This window comes from Rhinolophus sinicus, linkage group LG02 (assembly GCF_036562045.2).
Source record: "Rhinolophus sinicus isolate RSC01 linkage group LG02, ASM3656204v1, whole genome shotgun sequence".
NCBI classification, from domain to species: Eukaryota; Metazoa; Chordata; class Mammalia; order Chiroptera; family Rhinolophidae; genus Rhinolophus; species Rhinolophus sinicus.
In genome coordinates, this window is record NC_133752.1 from 71,672,290 (window position 1) to 71,693,973 (window position 21,684).

A 21,684-nucleotide genomic window follows, 5' to 3' on the forward strand; every position below is an offset into this window, starting at 1 on the left:
GTCTCTCTGTCCACAGGCAGCATGCATACCTCTTTTTTCCAACATCTTTGTCTCTCTGGAGAACAGAATAGAAGCAGAGGGACTGATTTTGTAGTGTAAGGACTCCAAGGACTGGAGAGGAGACATGTCCTCACAGAGTGGCTAGATCGCAGGACGAGTGTTCCAAGGGGAGATTTAGGGATTTCTTTTCCGTTTAATACCTCCAGTGTTTTCGTTTGGTTTTGTAACTACGAGGAGGCCATCTAGTATATGCTGCCTACAAGCACTCACTTCATTCTCCTGCTTATCTCTGCTTACAAGAGGCCGTAGAGAGCAGGGCTGACACATCCGGGGTCACACTGTCTGGGTTGAACTCAAGCTCCACCACTTACTTGCTGTGTGACCTCGGACATATCACTTTAGCTGCCAGGGCCTAGGTTTCCAGATCTGTGAAATGGGGATAATAACAGTACCTACTTTATAGGTCTGCTATGAGAATCAAATGAGTTATTTCATCCAGAGCACTCAGAACAAGAAGTTTTTATGAGTTTGTCATCCCAGCCAGACTGTGACTCGAGAAAAGAGTCGCCTTGAGTATCTTTATATTCCCGTGCATAGCCATTACCTGGGCATTTGGTACATAACAGAGTAACTGCTGAGTGAACAAGTGATTTGAATAGAAGAGAACAGACACCCAGGCATTTCATATTTCACTACTGATTTGCTCATGCCAGGAAGACATGGAGTTCTGGTGGTCTTTTCGTTGCGCCGATGGGAAGCCATGTTTATAAGGCTGTAATGTGTTTTTCCAGACCCCCTTTTTCTTCTCCACCATGAGTCCAAGCTGTTGATCGCCCCAGTTTTCAGGGGATATAGACTGTCCCTCCTGGGGCAAGCTGTAGGGAGACGGTGACATTCTGTACCTGTGCCAGGACAAGACAATTCCAGGGAATAGAGGCCAGCGGGACCAGACCCTGGCCCCCCAGGGCACAGAGGCAGAAGCTCAAAACCCCTTGGCCCTGACTGCCCAGAACACACCAGCAGCATGGTCTCTGTGCTGGGACAGAGCCAGTGTTCTGCTCCACAAGTGTTTGCTGCTCCCCCTCCCAGCCTCATGCTGTAGGGAACTAGAGGCGCCCATCCCAGACACTTGGAAGTGGCTCCCAGAAATCAATCTTATTTATATAAATGTCTGCAGGCAGTGAAAGTTCAGAAAAATGGCAGTTTGAGATTCTCCGCATCAAATAACTCCTCTGTGAGAGGGAAGTCAAAGCAGCTGGATTTTGCCCTTCCTAAAATTAGAACCTCATTCTCATTGCTCTGCAACTAACATGCTTTCCTGTATACCTCAGACTGTCCGAAGAAGTCTGCCACCCCCACCTGTTCTGGTTACCTTTACTACATAAGAAGTTGTCTCCAAACATTGGCTTACAATAATATTGGTCATTTATTTTGTTCATGAATCTGTACAATGGGCAGAGCTCCACATGGAAAGATTCACCTCCAACATGGCGCATTCACAAGGTCAGCAAGTCCAGCCTGTGAGCTAAGGGACTCAGTGCCTCTCCACACAGGCCTCTCCATGTGCCCCGGGCTTCCTCACAGCATGGCAGCTGTGTGCCAAGGACGAGCATCCTAAGACAGAGAGCCAGTTGGAAGCCTCAGAAGCCACATGGCATCCCTCCCATACCGTCCAGGCAGTCACAAACGCCCACCTGAGGCCCAGGGGAGGGGACATACTCTCTTCCACTTAGGAGGTAAGCAAGAGTATGAGAAGCAGAAAATGTTGTTGTTGCCACTTTGGGAAAATACAGTATGCACTCTACCTAAATATACATTTGACTGTCCAGCCGGGCAAGGACAGCATTTGGCTAACTGAGAGTTTGCCCTCCAGTCTCGAGGACAGAAAATTCACTCACACTTCCGACCTGTTTTCAAAATAAGTGAGTCCCAAAAGGCTTTGATAATGAAAGGCCTGCCTGCTGTTTGCCCATAATCTTTTTTAATAATCAATCTGGAAAAAAAAAAGAAGGCTTGAGAGAGGAGTGAGTGATAAGAAACTGGGCTGTAGGACCTTCCTCTCCCAAGCTCTCTCCATCAAGCCCTGTAAGTTAAGCAGACAAGCTGGGGAGAAGAGCAAGAATGCCCACAAGATCATTCTTCTTGCATCTCTAAGAAAGTGTTTCAAGTCAGCCAAAGGCACTCTTCAGCCAGTGGAGAAACTTGTGGTTAGCCACATAAAACTGCTGGCTTCAAAGGGCAGTGCCCTGGGGGAGGGGAGATCTCCAACTAGAGAGAAACAGCTTTGGCAGAACCTGACATGCTTCCAACAGCCACGTCTTCTCTCCAAATGCTTGTTCACGGAGCACCTTGATCTACTTAGAGGAAAGCTTGATAGTGATCTAATAAATAAATCGAAACATACCTTCCCCCCTCTCACTACAACGTTAATTTAATTTAAAACTAGCATGTCTAATAGGCAGCACTTTTAAAATGCGTTTCTGGAATTTGTGGTTTGGATTTCAGTCTCCTGAAAATAATATATTTTATATCTACTCCATGTGTTTGGACTCCAACTTGTTTTGACTAAAGGACATGATTTGTCAAGATGTTTTCTCTGCTGGAATTAGTGTGAGGAGTGTGGGTTTTATCTAAAAATTACACGAAGCCATTTTACCTCTTTATATATGCGTTTTTTAAGAAGTTTGTTGTTGTTGTTGTTCCTTGTCTTCTATGGCCATGCTTAACTGGAAAAAACTAAAAGATTTATGAAAGAGAGTCTAAGCAGACCCAGTGCTTGCTTCTGGGCCCTTTCCTAGAGTCATTGTGGGAGCTCCATTGTCTTGGGTGGCAATAGGAAAAGGCCCACGGGGAGAGAGGGAACAACTGCTCAGGCAGGCCCTGAAAGCCTGGTGGTGGAGAGGGGATGAGAGTTGAGACATTTTCCGTTGCAATTAAAATACCAACAAATCGCACTAACTTAATCAAAGAAAGTGTAACTTACGGTGAGGCCCAAGGAATGTGTTAGGGAACCCGAGGACAGCAATGCAGGGCATCTTGGGAAAGACTAGGACTGCGAGCTGGAAAGCCATCAGGAAACCAGTTAGTTCTGTGCGACTCGCTCGGGCCGGCAGCAAATGCTGAGAACAGCGCCCAGCATGTTGCAGGCACTCTCTAAACAGTAGCTGAATGAAAGGCTGGGGAGCGATGCCCCAGTTTTGGGTTCATCTTAAGAGTTCAGCTTTGATTCAGCCTGATCTATCTTAGGTCAAGTCTTGGTTCCTAGCGAAAGATCTAGAGTTGGCCCAGCCTGGGACAGGGATCCATTCTTGGACTATTATTCAACCATGGTTGAGGGGCAGGATCACGCTATACCTCCATGGCTGCCAGGAGGCCACCCCATGACCACGGGGATTGGGGACACTGTTCACTGTGGGTTGGACAGACACCTACAGAGGCATTCACCGCAGGGGTGAAGTCTGCTGTCGGGATGAAGGGCAAAAATGAGGAGCCTCAGGTGAAATTCATGTCACATCCTTAGGCTGTGGGAGCTGGATGTGCCTAGAGGTCATCGCCTCATTGTTGAAACACCCCACAAAAATGAGCCTCAGAGAGATGGACTGTTGGCTTAGGTCAATTATCCTTCATGGTATTTCTGACAAGAGGAAAACATCTCAGCCCTTGGTATTTGTTCATTAAGTACACATCCTGAAATTTCTTTTTGCAACACTATTTTTAACTATTGTTTATATTTTCTTCTTCTTAATTATACTCCATGCTATGAGGTAGGGTTTGATTTCTGTCTAACATTAGCTAAATGTGATCCATAAATTCTAGTGAGATGGACTTGGGTAGGAATCATTAAACAACACCAAAAACTTGGTTTTGGCAGTCTGCGAACTTTGTCTGCCTGTGAGCAATTATTGACAGCCTCTGTGTGCTTCTCCCTGTGGTGGGTCAGGAAGATAGAGAAGCAAACTGGATACTCTACCTGCTGTGGCATAGGTTCCATTGTGCAGCTTACAATTTGTTAGGGAGATGGACAAGAAGATTGAGGATTGCAGGCAGGAAAGATAAGTGGTGTGCCGGAGGGCATGTGAGGACACAGGAGGAGGAAGCAGCCTAGGAGTCAGAGAAAGCTTCCCAGAAGAGCTGAATGTTGTCAGACCAGTAGGAGTTAGGAACGAAGTGTTGAAACGCCATGATACACGGAAAAAATTACAGGCAGTTCTAAGTGGCTGGAGCTGAGAGTGGCCTGTGGGGAGAAGAAGAATATGGAGACAGAGCCATAAGCAGAGGCTGTATCACGAGGGGTTGGAGGATGGAAATTTGACCAGAAACAGTGAGGTGCCATTGAGTGTGTTTTAGTAATATATAACCACTTTATGTTCTGTAAAGATTGCCCTGGCAGCAGTGAGAGAGGGGGAAATGAGGTCAGGCTGGCATCAGGAGGGAGAGGAAAGGTGAGATAAGAGTCAGCCCTCAGGGAGGGCTGAGGGAATGGGGGTAGAGATGAAATGCTGCTGGATTCCACAAGACTGGGTGTTGACTGGAGGTGGGAGTACACGAGAGGACAAGCTGCTTCCCCTCTTTAAGCCTCACTTGTCTCTCTGTGAAATGGAGCTTCTACCTACTTCATGGAGTCTAAGGATTGCATGCAGTAATGCTTGCCCCACCCTCTGTTTTATTTTCCTCCACAGCACTTACCACCTTGCTTCATTACCCATTTAGTTACTGATTTTGTCCTTCTCCTCCAACGAAACTGTAAGTTCTGCAACGGCAGGGATTCACCTCTGGTTCATTGTCTGATGAATCCCTAATGCCCAGAGCAGTGTCTGGCTCATAGTCATTGCTCAATAGTTATGGGATGGGTGAATGAATACGTAAAAAGCACAGTGCTAGACGTGAAGTGTTCAGTGGCATTGGCCGTGCCCTTACTAATTCCTGCTGGGAGAAAGCCATTACCAAGCCCCCTTCAAAGTCAGCATGGCTATTCTCAGAGCCTAGTGCCCGTAAGGCCAAAGCTTCTGTTGCACTTTCCTGCCCACTGTTGAAGAATGGGAGACCTGACCCTTGCCTGGGCTAGGGACAGGTGAGTCACACATGAAGAGAAACTGAATGGAAGAGAAATGGCAGCGGGATTTCCAGAACTAAAGAGCTCCATTGAAACTGGAAGCAGCGGAAACCCTTCTCATAGAAACCAATCAGGACATCAAAGAGCGCGTTGGGCCCCACAGCTGCAGAGACGTTTTCAGCAGTCTCTGCTTCAAAGGCTGGGATGGATGGTGGAGAGAAGCAGTCTTCCCTGACTAGAACTGAGGTCTTAAAGTGACAGCCAAAGAAGGTTTGGAAAATGAAAGAAAGAGGGGCAAGTCTGATTTGCTTTATCAATCTGTGCATTTTCGATGACCGTGATGATGCTTAAACTTTAATCTTCAAAGTGCCTTATGCCGTGAACTCATATACAAACAGGACTCAGCTGTGTGTGGCGGATTATAAGGCATGTGTTATTCTGATGGAAAAGACTCCACTGCCCAATCGCCTGCCAACTTGACAGGTTCTAAAAGGAAAGTCTGGTATCAAAACATAAATCTAAACAGAAACAAAAATAGCAACATGCATTAATCAGACCCATCTATTTGTACCAAAACCCACATTCCCTCAACTCCCTGGCCCCAGGGTACTGTTCTTTGTTGTTACTGTTTTTTGGTTTTTTTTTCCTTTTCATTTTTCAATACATCCTTCCAAGATTCTCACAGTGTACTTCAGAGTCCAGACTCTCTTATGGAAACCATATGTCTTCGGGAACATACCGTACCACTTGAAATTCTGGAGCCAGTTTTATTTCTGTGCCAGGATTAAGTGAGAAACAACAATTGTTTGTAGGGCTGGAAGGAACTTCGGGTTAGTTACTCAGCCAGGAAGAACACACATAAAGCAATGAGAGTTTCTAAAAGACTTATGAAAAAAGAAAGGCATCTCCAACTAACCTGTGGATCTCATTTATTCATTCATTCATTTTATTTATGCAACGTTTGTTATGCTGCACGAGGTCAATGCTTAGAGCGCAAAATACCAAGGTAAATATGATTGGTCGCTGCCCTCCAGTAGCTTACAGTCTAGGGTAGAAGACAGCAGGTATAGCAAGGTAGCAGCCCAGTCTGACAAAGCGTAGGCAGAGGTCACAAGGCAGAAGCTGAAAGACTGTTAGGGAGAAGATGCTTTTTCAAGGGAATAAGAGGGAAGGAGGTAAAGAAAGGGAGGCGAGGGTACTTTACACAGTAGAAACTGTCTATACTACATAAACAATAGGGTGCAGATGATATTCAAACTATTTAATGGAATGGATAGTTCCATTTATTATTAAATGGATAGTTCCATTTAGTAGATTGGAATGCCATGGGCACAGAGAGAGGCCAAAGCCCACTGGTGTGGTCCTAGCCGATGCCTGTGGGCTGCAGATCTTTCCTACGAATGTGGGAGTAAAAAAGGCAAAGTATAATGTCGAGTGTTATACGTCAAGATGTTAGTTACCCTTGGTGAGGGAATGACAGGAGGGGGCCATGAGAGGGTCTCCGGGGTCCTGGCTTTCTGTTTCTTGATCTGGTTGCTGATGCCACAGGTTTGTTTACTTTGTGAAAACAAATGGATGTGAATGCTTGTGATAAATGCTCTTTTCAGTGCATATGTTGACTAAAGTATCATATGTTTAACAAAATGTTCCAAAACAAACAAATAAACAAATATCCTGCCTTTGGCATGTTTCAAATCATTGGGAATGGCTCTAGCAAAGAGTGTGTGTGGAGGAGAAAAAAATAGAGACATAAATCAAAGCTTTGTTATGAGCGTTTTATATACTGAATTAAGGAGTTTGAACTTTATCCTCAGAATCATGAGACTCTTTGGAGAGAATGTGAGTGTGTGTTAGAGCTGAGGGGGGTTAAAAGTATGGCCTCCAGACTTTGGCCTCTGGTTCCATGATTTAGTCATTGTATATATACCTCAATCTCTTCATCTGCAAAATGCACTAATTGTGTTGGCCTCCTAACAATGTTTTGAGAATTGAATACGATAATACACAAAAATATTTAGCACAGTGCTCAGTATATTCAGTAAGAAATATTTGCATTTTAGAAAGCTTCCTCGGCCAGGAATGAAGAGACTGGATGGGAAATGGCCAGAGCAGGGACAGGGAGATGAATTAGAAGGCGGTGGCAGTAATCCACTAAAGAAGGAACCAAAGCCTGACCAGAACAGGGGCAGAAGAAATGAAGGCGAGATCATTAAATGTGAGGGGGTGGAAATTAGAAGGACATGATCTGGGAGATGAAAGAGACAGCAAAGGCTACGATGCCGCTCGGGTATCTCTTAGGTGCCTGTGAAGGTGTTGATGCTGTTAGAAAGTCAAGAGGAGGAATAGACTTGGGGAAGATCTGGCATCAAATGTGAAACCTGTTGGTATTAGGGATCCTAGGAGGCATCCCAGTGGGGGTGTCCACTCAATAGAGATGTCTGAGCTAAAGACACAGAGCTGGGAAGTAGGTAAAAGGTTGTTGAAGGCATGTGAGTAGACGAGGTCCTTCGAGGGTGAGGCGTTGAGTGAAAAGAGCAGGGGCCAGAGTTGGAGCCCTAAGTAGCATCAACACTTAAAGGGGCCGACCAAAAAAAGGAACCTATGAAGAAATTTGAGAAGAAACAGAAAGAAGGCACAACCAAGAGAGTGCTATTGTGGTAGCCAAGAAGGATGTCATCAACTGTGACAAATGCCATAGAAATGACCAGTTAAACAAAGATAAAAAGGTGTCCATTGACTCCTTCATGTGATGGCCATTGGAGACTTCAATGAGAGCAATCCCAGGGGAACAGTGGGACAAAAGCAGAATTGTCATGGGTGTATGGTATGTAGATTAGAACAAAACAGTTAACAAGTGCAACCAAGGGGAAGGAGAGCTACAGGGCAGGCAGGGAACTACAAGGGAGGAGGGCGTTAGAATCTTTCTGTAAAGATCAGAGAGTTTCCTAACTTTTTTCGGTATTCACCACCATCCATTTTGAAAAAGTTTAGAGATTTCTCTCTCTCTCCCTCTCTCTCCCTCCCTCTCCTTCCCTCCCCCTCCCTCCCCCTCTCCCCCTTTCCCTTCCTCCTCCCTCCCTTCCTTCCTTCCTTCCTTCTTTTCCATTCTGAACTTCCTCTCCAGAAGCCAATGGGTAACTTATGTAACTGAAGCACTTAATATACTACCTTTTTAAGTGTTTCTAAAATAAGATGTTGAAAAGTGGGTATGTTTAAGGAAGGGAGCCAGAAGAACCCAATTGAGAAAGGCATTGGAGCAGGGTTAGAGAAAGGGCTCTGGTCAGCCTGTTGTCCCGCCCTGCTCCTCTTGGGGACTGCCCAGTGGCCCCAACATGGCTTGTGCACTAGAGAGTGTGAATGAGTGAACACACTCACTACCGCGGTCTACCCTCCCCTTGCTGGAGTGGAAGCCTGTGTCTCCCACCTCTGGCTGCAGTGGCCATGTGAGCGTCTGGCAGCACCCTTCCTGTCAGGACTCCATGCTTGCTCTGTCCTGGCTGGGCCTCCAGCCTGCTCCACCGGACGGTGCCCGTTAGCCTCCGGAACGTAGCTCTCACCCCTTCTCCCGCCACTCCTCACCACCCCCACTCTGGCTTCCAGGTTCTGCTCCAAACTTACTTTCTTCAGGAATCCTTCCTTGTCCTGTGCAATGAGTCACCAAATCAATGTGTTGTGCATTTTGCCTTTCCTAAAGGGTTACTGTGAGTCATTCTCATTTTAGTTTATAATAATGCTTTGCCTTACTGGTGACGTCATACGGCGGAGTTCTCCACAGCCTTAGTGGAGGATTCCATGTAATGTAAGCCCTCAGCTAAGACTAGTTTACAGAAAGGTAAGAGCATGAAGTTTGCACTAGATGGTAAGTTCCTCAAGGGCAGGCACTGCTCTCGTTCATCTCTTCCCTCCACCACCACCTTCTAGGGCTCTGACTGGTCCTCAATTCCATAGATGTTTATTGAACACCTACTATGTGCCCGAAACTGCACTGGGTAAGCTGCGAATTCAGCAGTGAACCAGGCAGACGAGGTCCCCACGTTGTAGAGTTTGTGTTCTAATACAGGAGACAGCCAAGAAGGAAACAAACAAGTGGTCTCACCACAGGCTCTGGCAAGCGCCTCCCAGGAAATGAACTGAGCTATGTAACAAAGAAAGGGCACCTTTATGCTGAGACCTGAAGGCTGATGAGGAAGGAATTGCCCCTCAGCCTTCTCTTCTTACTTAATAGCCCCCACTCCTTGAAGTTCCCTTTCAATAGACTATTTACTTAAAGGGATGTAATAAGGTGACATGTTGCGCGTTTTCCTAGTCAGTGGGCTCACAAACCACGGACACGTCTGATCACTAACAAATCATAGTCTCTCTAAGGGCTGTTCAGGTCCCCTGCGCTGTGGGGGCAGCAGCCCTGGGGCCCCAGGACATGGCACCCAGCTGCACAGCGCTCTGCACTGAGGTCCCTCTGACTGACGCTGGTGGTGCTTTGTTTTGCAGGTGAGCCGGCCTCACCCCAGCGACCACCCTCTCTTGATCCTGTTTGTGGTGGGCGGAGTCACAGTGTCTGAAGCCAAAATGATCAAAGATCTCGTGCTGTCCCTGAAGCCAGGAACCCAGGTACCAAGGCGTGTTTGGTGATAAGCATGGGAGTCCTGGGGCAGGGGCAGGGTCAGGGCCAGGGGGAGGAAGGGTGGGGAGGGCCCTTCTCAGGGTGACCAGAACCCCCCTCTCCATCCCGCCTCCTCCTCTCCCACCTGCTCCTGCTAAGGTCACATTCTCCTTCCTGCGTCCTCCTGATGGGGGTGCAAGGAGGGGAGAGAGCTTTCCTTTTGCAGCATCTCCTGCCTCTGGGCTTCAAGGGCTAACGCACTATTGTCCCTATTCCCTGCTTCTACATAAATTCTCTTGTGTCCAATCGGCGCTGAATGACTCAGGAGTTTTCCCTGCTTTCCAGGCTCCAGATAATTAAAGGTAACTCCCAGGACTGCCTTCCCACTGGGGCAGTTAATGGGCTGGGCGAGAGGACTTGGGGACAGCACATTACTAAGACAATGACAAGTGTAGAATCTTTCTCCTCTGTCGTCTCCTGTCAGTCCCATCTCACTCCCCAAGTAAGAGGCCTGGGGGTTACGTGGAAATGGGGCTGGCAGCTCTGAATCTGCAATCTGACGAGTGGAGAGAACGTGCCTCTTAGCCCAGTGCCTGGTCCATAACCCCCAGTAAATTGTGGCCACGGTTATTATCAACCTTCTGAGCAGGGACTGTGCTGCTGAGCAGGCCCAGCGGAGGCTCCTGGCATGAGGCCGCAGGGCACCGAGGAGAAAGACCAGGAAAAGGAGAGTCCCTGCCTGGTGCACTCTGATCTGGCTGGGGAAGCAGAGCCTATAACTCACTAAGATGAAAACCCTTCCTTGGGGGGTCCCCAAAATACAGCCTGAGACGGGGACATGAGAGCAGGTAGCTGACATGGGAAATAATGCCAAGAAGCAGAAGTGAGGGAATCAGAAAAGAGGCACAGCGGAGGGAGAAAAACCAGAAAAGCGAACATCACTGAGACGGTTGCTGCTGTGGGCACTTGTGTCAGTCCTCTGGGGGACCCAGCAGCCGGGTATTACATGACGCGGAAGTGTCCTGCTGGACGACAGGGAGACTGCGACATCTTCCCATGACCCCACCCCCACTCCGGGTTGTGACTCACGCCTGGGGTTATGTCTTCAGCTTTGGGCTACCTCTGCATGCAGCTCGGCAGCTTTCCATGGTTTGGAGAAAGCAAAACAGAGATGTGAGTGTGGTGCTTCGGGTGGGACGCTGGCTTGTGCAGGGGACCGCTCACAGCGGCGCAGAAACCCGGTGGGATGCCAGCCCAGGCCTGGCTGCCAGGGGTACCAGTGTCTTTGTCTCCCACCTCCACCCACGACTGAAATTTTACCAGCTATGACCACGACAGGTGATAGTAACAGCAGCCGACCAGGTGTGCCCTCCTTCTTGTCTTCTTGTCCCATCTGTTGTTCCAAGCCTTTCCTGCACCTCTGCTGGCGTCCCAAGTCCATAGTCTGCAATGCAGCCCTGACCGCTTGCCCACTGCTCCCTATCTGCTGGCCTCGTCTCCTCAAGCAAACGCAAACACCTTGAGGACAAAGGCTGTGGTTTTCCAGGCCCGAGCACAGCGCAGGAGCTCCATAAGTCCTGTAGTCTGATGGCTTCATTGGCTGCAGGAAGGCTGGCTGGGCATTGGAGTGGGTCACCTGGGGAGGTTGACAAGGCCTGCTCCCTGTTGGTCTCCAGACACCCAACTGAAAAGTGGGACCCGGGTATCTATGGAGTTACAGTAGATTCTTGAGCAAGGGAGTGACCTGTCTTTGGTGGGGACCATTTCTGCTGTGACTCACGTGTCATGTTCAGAGCTGGTGACCTTTCTGATAAAGTGGTGAATTCTGCCTCATTGAACACCCTCTCCATCAGCACTGTTAAGGATCTGTTTAATGAGCGATTGCCTTTTCAGCAAGGCAATTTTTTTTTTAAATCAGAAAGCACACTTCTTGCCGCCCCTAACCTGGTAAACCAAATTCTTAGCGATTCAGAACAGTCATGCATTGTAACAGCCTGACAGACATGTTAATCCCCACTCTAAAAGGATAAAATGCAGACGTTTTCAAAGCCGAGTGACCTGAGTTTGACAACAGAGGCCACATCTGCAGTGGCTTTGCTGCAGTCTGACCCTGTGCAGCCATTTGCTCCTCAAAGAGCCCTGGGCTTAAGCAGCAGCTTTGACTGCTATCGGCCTTTGTGCGAAACGTTCCCCCGAAAAGTTAACAGGCCCTAGGAAGCTTCCAAAAAGGGGGTCTTTATCACTGTGCCCTTCATCTCCAAGATTTGCAAAGGAGGTGGATTACCTGGGTGTTTGCTGGAGTGACACCTGCAGGGGCAGAGATCCTCTCCTTAGGCCTCCCCAGACTCGTAGCTGCCCCAGCCCTGCAGCTCTGCCCAGACCTCCTGCTTTCAGAAGGGCAGCAGAAGTCATGCACACAAACTGCCATGCACACGAGTGTCAGTCTGTGTTTAGACAGATGGCTGTGGGAATGCGACTGTGAACTAAACTGAATCTGTGCACTGACAGCCCTCAAAGACACGTCTGGCAACCAAGGGAGTGACTCTGAATTAACTGTCAGTGACAATGTAGGTGTGTCGTACTTCCTTCTGTCCTTAATATCCAGCCTACACAGAAGCATCTCCAGGGACGAGGATTTGCCCCTCCCTCGGCAGTCTCCTTGAGTCTCGCAGGGCTTCACTGGTCGGACATTATGCCTCCCCTAGATGAGTCCAAATTGGCCTCCTCAGTGTGCTCGCTCATCAGTGCTGGTTCTAGCTGTTGGGCCACCCAGAACTGACAAGGAAATCGGGCCCATCCCTCTCCTGCGTGTCCTGCCCCAGGGCTACTCTTCTCCAAACCAAGTATCCCTGGTTCCTACAGCCACTCCACCCCAGCCCTGACTGTCCTCGGCCCCGCGTGTCTCTCGCTTACGCTTGCCCACGATGGGAGCTGACAGCCATCCCTGGTGTGGCCCGATCAGTGCAGAAGCACCTGGGGCCCTCTCCTCCTCACCCCACCACGGCCTACAAGGCCCCACGCCATCTCCCTCCTGCCTGCCTCTGGGCCTTCTTTTCCTACCACCCTTCTGCTTGCTTACTCCCCTCCAGCCTCAGGACTTTGCACTTGTTACTATTTTATTCTCAGGACCTCAAGCAGGGTCTGGCGTGGGGTGTTACGATTGTTCATTGGATACCAAATATTGAGCACTAGAAACTTTACTTGTGTTATTGCAGTGTAGATAAAAGTCACTTTTCTGGAGACCACGCCAACTTGTTGGTGTAGATTATGGACAGCTAAAACCACTCTGTCTTTTGTGTCAATTGCTATTAATCCATGTCTTCTCTATTCTGTACCTACGTGGGTGTCCTTTGGACCCAAGTACAGGAACTTAAAATCATGTCTGTTAAACTGGATTAGTTGTTATTCATCTACTTTCTGCCGAGCAGTGTTCTTTGTGCTAAAGATAGAGCAGTAACCAGACACATGCCTGCTTCCGTGCAACTTACACACTAATAGTAAGCAACGGACCTTAAACACGGACACTCCAGCCAGAGATGCGTGCTGTGGTGGCAGTCACTGGAGGGGAGGCTCCTTCACATGGCACAGGCTCCTCGGGAAGGAGAAGGCTGGGAGCTGAGGCTGGCAAGGCATTCAGGGATCAGCTCTTCAAAGGAAATGGATGGAACCCATTCAAGGCACATCCAGAAAAAGTGACAAGGGTTGCACGAAACAGTGGACTCCAGAGGCCACACTCACACCCGCTCCTCCCACAGGACGGTTGTCACACACTAAAATGGGCGTGTTTTCTCCACTCACTGTCCGGGGTTGTTGTTGGCACGCTGGTAGGAGAAGGTGGGCAGCCGGAGAAGGGCCTCTTTCCTGACGGCAAAAAAAACAAAGGGATCAAAAAGGCAACTCCCCACCCCCTCACTGCACACAGCCGTAAGCACCGGTAGGAGGTTTGCAGGCTTCCCTCACTCGCGTGTGCCTGGCACTGGCCTCTGTCTCACTCTCTCGCTGCCTGGTGTGGGGCTCCATGCCCAGACAGCTCTGCAGGCTGAACTCTGTCGCTGGATGGTGGCCAGGAGGCCAGCAGGAGCCTGAGGTTGTGGGAGGAAAATAACAGGGAGGGACCCTCCCAGAAAACACAGGGACAGGCCAGCTCAGGAAACAGGAAGACCAAGTGGGCAAGCTGACCCACCATCCACGGCTTTTCTCAAGCACACGCATGGTGCCCACCCAGCCTTTCATGTGGTTCTACATTTCTGGGGCTGAATAGTTGATGATAATGTAATTTTTTACAAAGTAGACCCAGAAATGTGCTCCTACACACACAATTTTGCACTTTGGAGGTTCCAGAACACCTGAATCCTGGCTGTAAAACCTGGCTCCAGGTTATTCTAAAGTTGTTGGGAAGCCCAAGGAGAGGAGTCAAGTGACTACTTTTTGAAAAGCCATCAGAACGGACAAAGGTGAGGTGACCATCTGAAACCTCTCACTTGTCATTCCTTTGGAGAACCTGGTCAGCCCTGCACACTGACCTCTGAGGTTCACAGTGAGCTTTCCAGAAAGCTCTGTCCTATCCATTGAATTAATCCACTGTCCCACTGGTTTAATGAACAAACCTTTCCTATCTAACACACATGTGTGAATGTGTGACTGTATGTGTGCGGATGTGTATACGTGGGGTCCTTGACCTGGGAAGAATCTCCCACGTTTAAAAGAAATCTCCTGTTCCTTTCAATTTATGATGTTAGAAATCAGAGGTATATGGAATCTAAATCCTGGACAGCCCTGCTTCCTCTGTTCTGTGTTCTGCAGAAATAGAACTAGAAGATGCTGACACTTACAGATTATAGCGATGGACTGAAGAAGTGGGAAGTGGAAAGAAAGCCAGGGAGGGTGGTTCCTCGGCAGCACTGGCCTGCTCCTGCGTGAGCTCAGGGCCGGCTGAGCACAAAGACTGAACCGCCCCCCTTCCAGCTGGAGCGAGTGCCGTTGTAGGGCCCCAGGCTGCCGTAGGGGCTTGGTTCTGGCTCTCAGGGAATCCTAGTATAAACAACAACTCTGAAAATGCTCAAAAGCAATCTAAACCTCAAAAGATACCTAAGATGTGAAAATGCTTAAGGACCATCAACTGTTATACTGTAAATGAAATGTTAGACGCGCAATCCTGCTTTTCGTTCAAAATAGGAATTTTAGACAAATAGGTTGTTAGTTGAATTGATTTGAAACAAATTTATGCAGCGCTATGTGAATTGTATTTTACTAGGGAAACTTCCTGCTGGCCACTGCTAAACTCACTGCATTCTTTATTGTCTTACTGTTTTTGTTCATACATTTAATCATTCACTAACTCACTACATCAGGGACCCGCTATGTATTGGTCCCTGTGCTGAGAAAATGAAAAGACTTAAGGAAACCAGGAATACACGGTGATACCAACAGCCATGGGAACATACTGTCTTGGTGGTGGGGGCTGGTCTGAGAAGGCTTCCTGGAGGCAGTGATGTCTGAACAGACTGAGAGGTCATCAGGCAAAGAATGAGGGACCTCATATTCCAGATAAAAGAAGCGTCTCCAAAGCTTCAGTTGTGAAACTGAAAACAGTTTGCAGTGGCTAGAACGTAGGAGTGATGGTGAAGGGCGTTGGTGACGAGGGGGTGGGTGTGGAGAGCTGAGCAGCCATCAGATTCTAAAGTCCTGAAATGCTCTCTAAAATGGTTGGGCTTATCAAAGGGCAGGCAGGAGATGGTAAGGATTTTAAGCCCCTGAGTAACAGGATCAGATTTACACTTGGGAAGGATGGCTCTGAAAACTACTTCCCTGCATCATCCCCGGTGACTGCTCTGAGCCAAATGGAGGGACTACAGCAGAGGATGAAGATAGCCAATGACAATAATAGCTACCATTTTAAGCCCCCTGGAGCCTGTCATTATGCTAAATATTTTACATATATGTTCACATCTGATCCTCATAAGAATCATGGGAGGCGGATATCATTATTCCCATTTTACAGATGAGGAAATTGAGGCTCAGAATGATTAAGCAACTCTCCTGAGTTACCTGTCTGGACAGTGGCCCAGCTGGGGTCCAACCCAGCCTGGACACTGCTCAGCCTGTGTTCTTAAGCCTATACTATCAAGCAAAAGCCCTGGGTCTCAGTGCTGCTCTATCCCCTCCTCAGAGACCCGCTAACTTACTTCATATGCTGCCTCTGTTTTCCATCTGTTTCTCTTCAGCCCTGTACAGAGCAGGCCCCAGACACCCTCGGGTTCAGCCCACATGCTGTGTAACTCTCTGCTTGTTTAGATGTCGAAGGGCCTGGTCTTTGGTTCCAGCTCGGTCGAGGCGACCAAACCCAGAGTCTCTGTCAGCTGTGGCTGGAAGCCCAGCACACAAACTGAGAGTGATGGATTCTTTGGTTCAGTTATCACTGCTCTAGAAGGGTCAGCATCCACTGAGTCTGTAGCCTTTTCTCTTCAAGTTCATCAGTCCTGCCAACAAGACGTAAGCATCCTGGGAGACGCACTCTAGCCCTTACACTTGCCCTCACTTCAGCCAGAGAGGAATAGGCCATGTTGGCACTGGAACTGAGGACCGAGGATCTGGCAGTGGTGGTGGGGACTGCCAAGTCCCAAGGACAGAGGGGCCTGTGGCAGCCCAGCTACACTGGCCTCTGCTACCTCCCAACAGTCACTACCAGAGACTGTGCCAAGGATTGTGGTCGTTATGTATGTGTTTTTGAAAATATCTGAATAAGATTTCTTAACTTGTAGTGTATGAATCCTAGTTGTACACAACCCACCTACCACTATATTCAGAATCTAGTGTGTATGAAGCATATTTTTCTAGAGAGTTGTTAGGTTTCATAAGATTCAGAAAGTGACCTATGACCCAATCACAAAACCACAATAAAATAACAGCTCTCAATTGCTGAGCATCTCCTGTGCTCTATTCACTTGACCTTGTGTAGGTCTTGCCACAGTGCTGCGAGCTCGGGGCTGCAGTTTTCCTTGTAAGATAGATGGATGGATGGATGGATGGATGGATGGATGGATGGATGGATGGATGGATGGATAGATGGATAGATGGATAGATGGATAGATGGATAGATGATAGATAGATGGATAGATGATAGATAGATGGATGGATAGATGATGGATAGATGGATGGATGGATGGATGGATGGATGGATGGATGGATGGATGGATGGATGGATAGATAGATAGATAGATAGATAGATAGATAGATAGATAGATAGATAGAGTCTCCAAGTGAAATGATTTTCCCCGGGCATAGCCAATCAGCAGTGGAGCTGGGCTCTGTGGGTGTCTGATGAGGGGGTCACCATTCTCCACCAGCTGTTAGGTTGGCCTAGGAGACCCTCTCCAAAGCCACATGTTGCCGTGGTATCTAAACCATGTGTGTGAATGATAGCGGCTTCTACTATTCACTCACTGCCCTCAAACTTATCATTTGCCCTCAAGGGAAAAAATGCAAGCACAGATTTCAGTGTATTTTTTTCTGCCAAAAATATGATTAAGCTGACGTTTACCATGTATTTTTTTAAGTTAATTCTCTTTCAAGAAAAAATAAAATAGCTGCTTTAAAGACTAATTTTTGTTTTAAGCAGAAAACTTTTAATAACCTTCATTTCTTTAACAACAAGAAAATTATAAATTGCTTCTTTTTTTCCTCTCCTCCCTTAACTTCATCCGCATCTGCTTTGCCTCCACATTCAAGTGTGGACTCTGTTTTTGATCAGTAACCTGGGAAATTCATTGGTTTGGTTACACCTGGGACGAATCTGGGGGTGAGAGGGGAGATAGCAAAAGAAGTGGTACCTGGCAGGACGGCAGGTGGAGCCAGCTCGCCTGAGTTGGAATCCTGACTTAACTACTTTCTGTTGTTTCTTTGGACAAGTTACTGAACCTTCCTGTACTTTGTTTTCCTTACCTGAAAAATAAGAATACTCTATGTACCTATTCCATAAGGTGGTTACGAAGGTTAAATGCATATTAAGTGAGATCATCCTCGGTGCTGGCACATCATAAGAACTGATCAATATTAGCTGATATTACCATTATCCTCATTGTTACGAGTTGAAGTTCATCCCCCTCCCAAAAGGTGTTGAAGCCCAAACCCCTACTATGAATGAATGTGACCTTATTTGGAAATAGGTCTTTGCAGGTGATCAAATCAAGATGATATCATGAGGGTGCCTGTATGACTGTGTCCCAATAATAAGGGGAAATTTGGACAGAGACAGACACACACACAGGAAAAACAACATGAGGACACAAGGGAGCTAAGAGGGAAGCATGGAACGGATGCTTCCTCACAGCCCCCTGAAGGAACCCGCCCTGCCAACGCCTTGATCTTGGACTTCTGGCCTGCAGAGCTCTGAGACAGGAAACTTCTGTTATTTAAGCCGCCCAGTCGATGGTACTAGGAAATGAGTACAGTCACCATCGTTGTCACCCACAACATTTACCGTGGGGTGTGCCTTCTCATGCTCCGGGAAGGAGGGACAAACCTCTACTTCGAGGTCAAATTCCTGAATCGAAGAGCAACGGCAGAATGGCAGGATCAAATTCAATTTAGCAGCAGGGAGGTGGCTGGGCTGGGCCATTCTTAGTGCCTGTTGGTGAAAGTTTCAGCAGACACAAACCCACTGTCCCACAGGCTATCCTTCCACCCAGGACACTAGATCTGATAGCATTCAAGCTACCACCTTCTGCCTTTTTTCTCCACACTACCCACTCTGTGCCTTCCCCCAAAGAAATATATTCCATTTTGTGTCTCATCATCGAATAACCTGGGATTGGCTTCCCTAATTGTCTGCGGTGTGTTTGCCCCTCCTGTTGTTAGGTAATCGTGCTGTCCACTCGACTCCTGAAGCCACTTAACATTCCTGAGCTATTATTTGCAACTGATCGGCTGCATCCAGACCTTGGCTTCTGAGCATCTGCTAAGATGAGACCTACATGAGCTGGAAATACCATGCTATTGTCTGTCACCGTTCAACATATGCCTCCAAATCCAGTGTCCGTAGTACTAAGTGTGGGTATGACTGAATTCTGCCCGAAGGGTCTTGAGAACCCACAGTGAAGTACGTTGCTTTGATTCTTTTTTTTTTTTTTTTAATGTTTTTCCACTCTTTTAAAAATGTCAAACTGTCTTTCAGCTGGCCTACTTTGTAATCATTTCAATTTATTTTTAATCCTCTATTTGTGGTCTTCCTGATTTCACCTCCAAGTTCATTAATTCTAAATAAATGCCTGTTGGTAGATTACAGGCCTTTGGATCTGCAGTTGCTCAAAAAGTTAGGAATGCTTTAGAATTATGAGTACGAGGAAAGTTTGGTGTTTTTCTTTTTCTTGAGATTATATGAATGAGGGAGGAGCATTGCAAATAGGATCGGAGGCTTTGTTTCTCGATCTGAGACCTTTCTGAAAAGGCTAGGAGAAGAGGGAGACCAGGTTAGGGCTGCTCTGGTAGTCTGCCTGCGTTGTAAGTCGGCCCACCACCATAGCGGGCTGCATTGTCCCCACCTGCACGCGGGGCAGGGCTGCCAGCCTACTTGGAACAGCAGTGGGAGAGAGGTTGAGGAGAGGGCTGTCTCAGCCTGTAAAAAGTTTCCTCTCCTCCCAAAAGCAGATCCCCAATAAAGATTTCTGGTCCCAGGGAGTCTAGATTTGAACCCCAACCCCTGTGACTTTTGTGATTTCATTTCTATTGAAATATAAACTTTCTTTTCTAATTCTAAATTTTCTTCCTAGCCATAGCAAAAAAAATCTAGAACCACCTAGTGAAATTATATACGAACCGTGGCAAAAATTAACTGTTTGGAACCCACACATTTGTAAGTGTGTCATTGATGGAAATTTCTAGCATTTCTAAAAGGTGTTCGTATAAAGAGATAAAGCTGAAAAACAGTTTCTAGTGTGGATTAAAAGGTGGAGGAGATAAAATGTAAATCAGAACACTCAGATGTCTCTGTTTTAGTTCTCGACAAAACAGTCATTTTATGAAAAAATTGTGAAGCCGGAAGTCAGTCTGAGACCTAATCACAGTAGATTTTATAGACACTGATGTTCTTTATTTTTCTGTCCAAGTATGTTTTCCACTTCACACCACTTGTTTCATGATGCTGCAATACTGAAGATGCTTTTTTTCTTTCCACTAATCTAGAAGTTTGAATTTGAATAAGGGAGAAAATAGCAATAGCTCAAAAGAAATATTTAAAGCAGAGGTTGCTATTTTCTAAAATAAAGAAGTAAGCTGCTATGTGTCTCAAATCTGCATTTATTCATTCAGTCAATCACTCCATTCATTCCCAAATCTCGTGTGAGCGCCTGGCATGTTCCCGGCACTCTGCTAGGTTCCTGCCGTGCTGGTGAATGAGCCTGAAGCGACGGTGACCCGGTGGCTCTCACAGAAAGGGCAGCTGGCACGGCTGGTCCTCGGGCCCCGTGTGAGGATCTCCTCAAGGGTAAGTTTTAAACCATATGTCTATCTGCAAAGGAAACGTTCTGTAAATATAAAAACCAGACTGTTAACAAGTAATCACCCCTGGGAAGGATTGTAAAATAGGAGGGCTAAGAGAACAGGGGTCTTGCCCTCGAGACAGGTCTGTGTTGTTTGAATTTTTTTCACAGCGAACATGTATTTTGGTATTACTTTTGTGGCTTTAATGTATTTGTATGAGTTAATTTTTTAAAAGAAAGGAATATGCAAAAGCTTCTAATCTGAGATGATAAAAGGTGGACGTTCCTGCTTGTAAATATTATCAGTAAGCAGTTGCTATGTCTGAACAATGCTCTCAGTGCAATATTAAATATGGCCAAAGGCAGTCCCTGAAAGGTGGAGGCAAATGTCAAAAGCCTGGTTTATCGTCATCTTTTCGCGTCCCTGTGATTACTGGTTGGAGAAACTGAGCTAGGCAGGCAATCAGGCAGCGGAAGGCTTTGGAGAAAAGGTGAGCCAGAGAAGTTTGTGGTGACCAGAGTTTGGTGTGAATAAGACGGTAGGAGTCACAGGACAGAGCACTGCTCCTTGAGGTAAAAGCAGGAACATAATGGAAACTTGGTATAGATCTTTACCAGATAAGGAAGAAGCAGGGGCTCAGGAAATGGGGCATCAGTGCCTCCATCTGTAGAATCCAGGTATTAATGAATGGTACCTACCTCATGAGAGGGTCGCCATAGAAGGAAGCCATCCCGAACACAGCAACAAACGCGTAACACCCAGGAAGGTGGGTATGTACTGCACCTTGCAAAATGATAGTCTCAACAGGAGAATAACGGCAAACGAACACAAAATTTGGAGGCATCCCTGGGGTCCATGGGAGATGAGAAAATGGAGGAATAACATCTTGGTTCCAGTAGTTCCAAGACAGTATAGCTCCGAAGCCAGGAGCAGGGCCTGCAGTCCCTCTTGATGGCATGGGTTCCAATCCCCCCTTTTCCACACAGTGTTTCCCTTCTCCCAGCTTCAGCTGACTCTGATAAAGCGTACTGCATCGGATTGTTAAACGAATTAAACGTGTGAGAGACACTTAGAACATGGCGAACTGGCTGAGAGCATAGACCAGTCACCATTATTGGTAGAAAATGTCTAATGCTTGCTTGCTCACCCAGGATCCTGTGTCTGTAATAGAACTTTCTCCACCACTAATGTAGTTGTGTGGATTCTGAGACTGACACCCTGACTTAACCATTTCCTCCTCATCCAGAGATACCAATTCTACAGGGATTTTCTCTGTACCTGGAGTCGGCTTCAACGGCTGAGCTGAGTGGTCATGTTGGTTTCTCCTCTCTGGGCCTGGGTCTGAGTGTTTACCACCTAAACTCCGGCTGGCCAGAGCCAAAACAAGCACATACAAATGCAAAGCTTCTGCCAAGGACCTCCTGGGCCACGCTATAAACACAGTTGATAGAGATGTAAATACTCTGTAGCAATTGACTTCCGCCTTTGTAAAGCTTCCTTCTGGAGTCCGTGTCCCAGCAAACGCAGCAGGCACAGCAAAGCATTTGGAAGTGCT

The 21,684-nt window shown here is 47.3% G+C and overlaps 1 protein-coding gene across 1 annotated transcript in view; it reads left to right on the forward strand.

Annotated features, from left to right (window-relative positions):
• Positions 1-19,926, forward strand: part of SCFD2 (sec1 family domain containing 2) — a 367,958-nt gene extending 348,032 nt beyond the window's left edge. Inside the window, exons 8-9 of the mRNA XM_019740184.2 lie at positions 9,542-9,661; positions 18,510-19,926. Coding sequence (XP_019595743.2) covers positions 9,542-9,661; positions 18,510-18,602 — 213 coding nt within the window. The 3' untranslated portion in view covers positions 18,603-19,926. The remainder of the gene's footprint in view (positions 1-9,541; positions 9,662-18,509) is intronic.
• Positions 19,927-21,684: the final 1,758 nt, after the last annotated feature.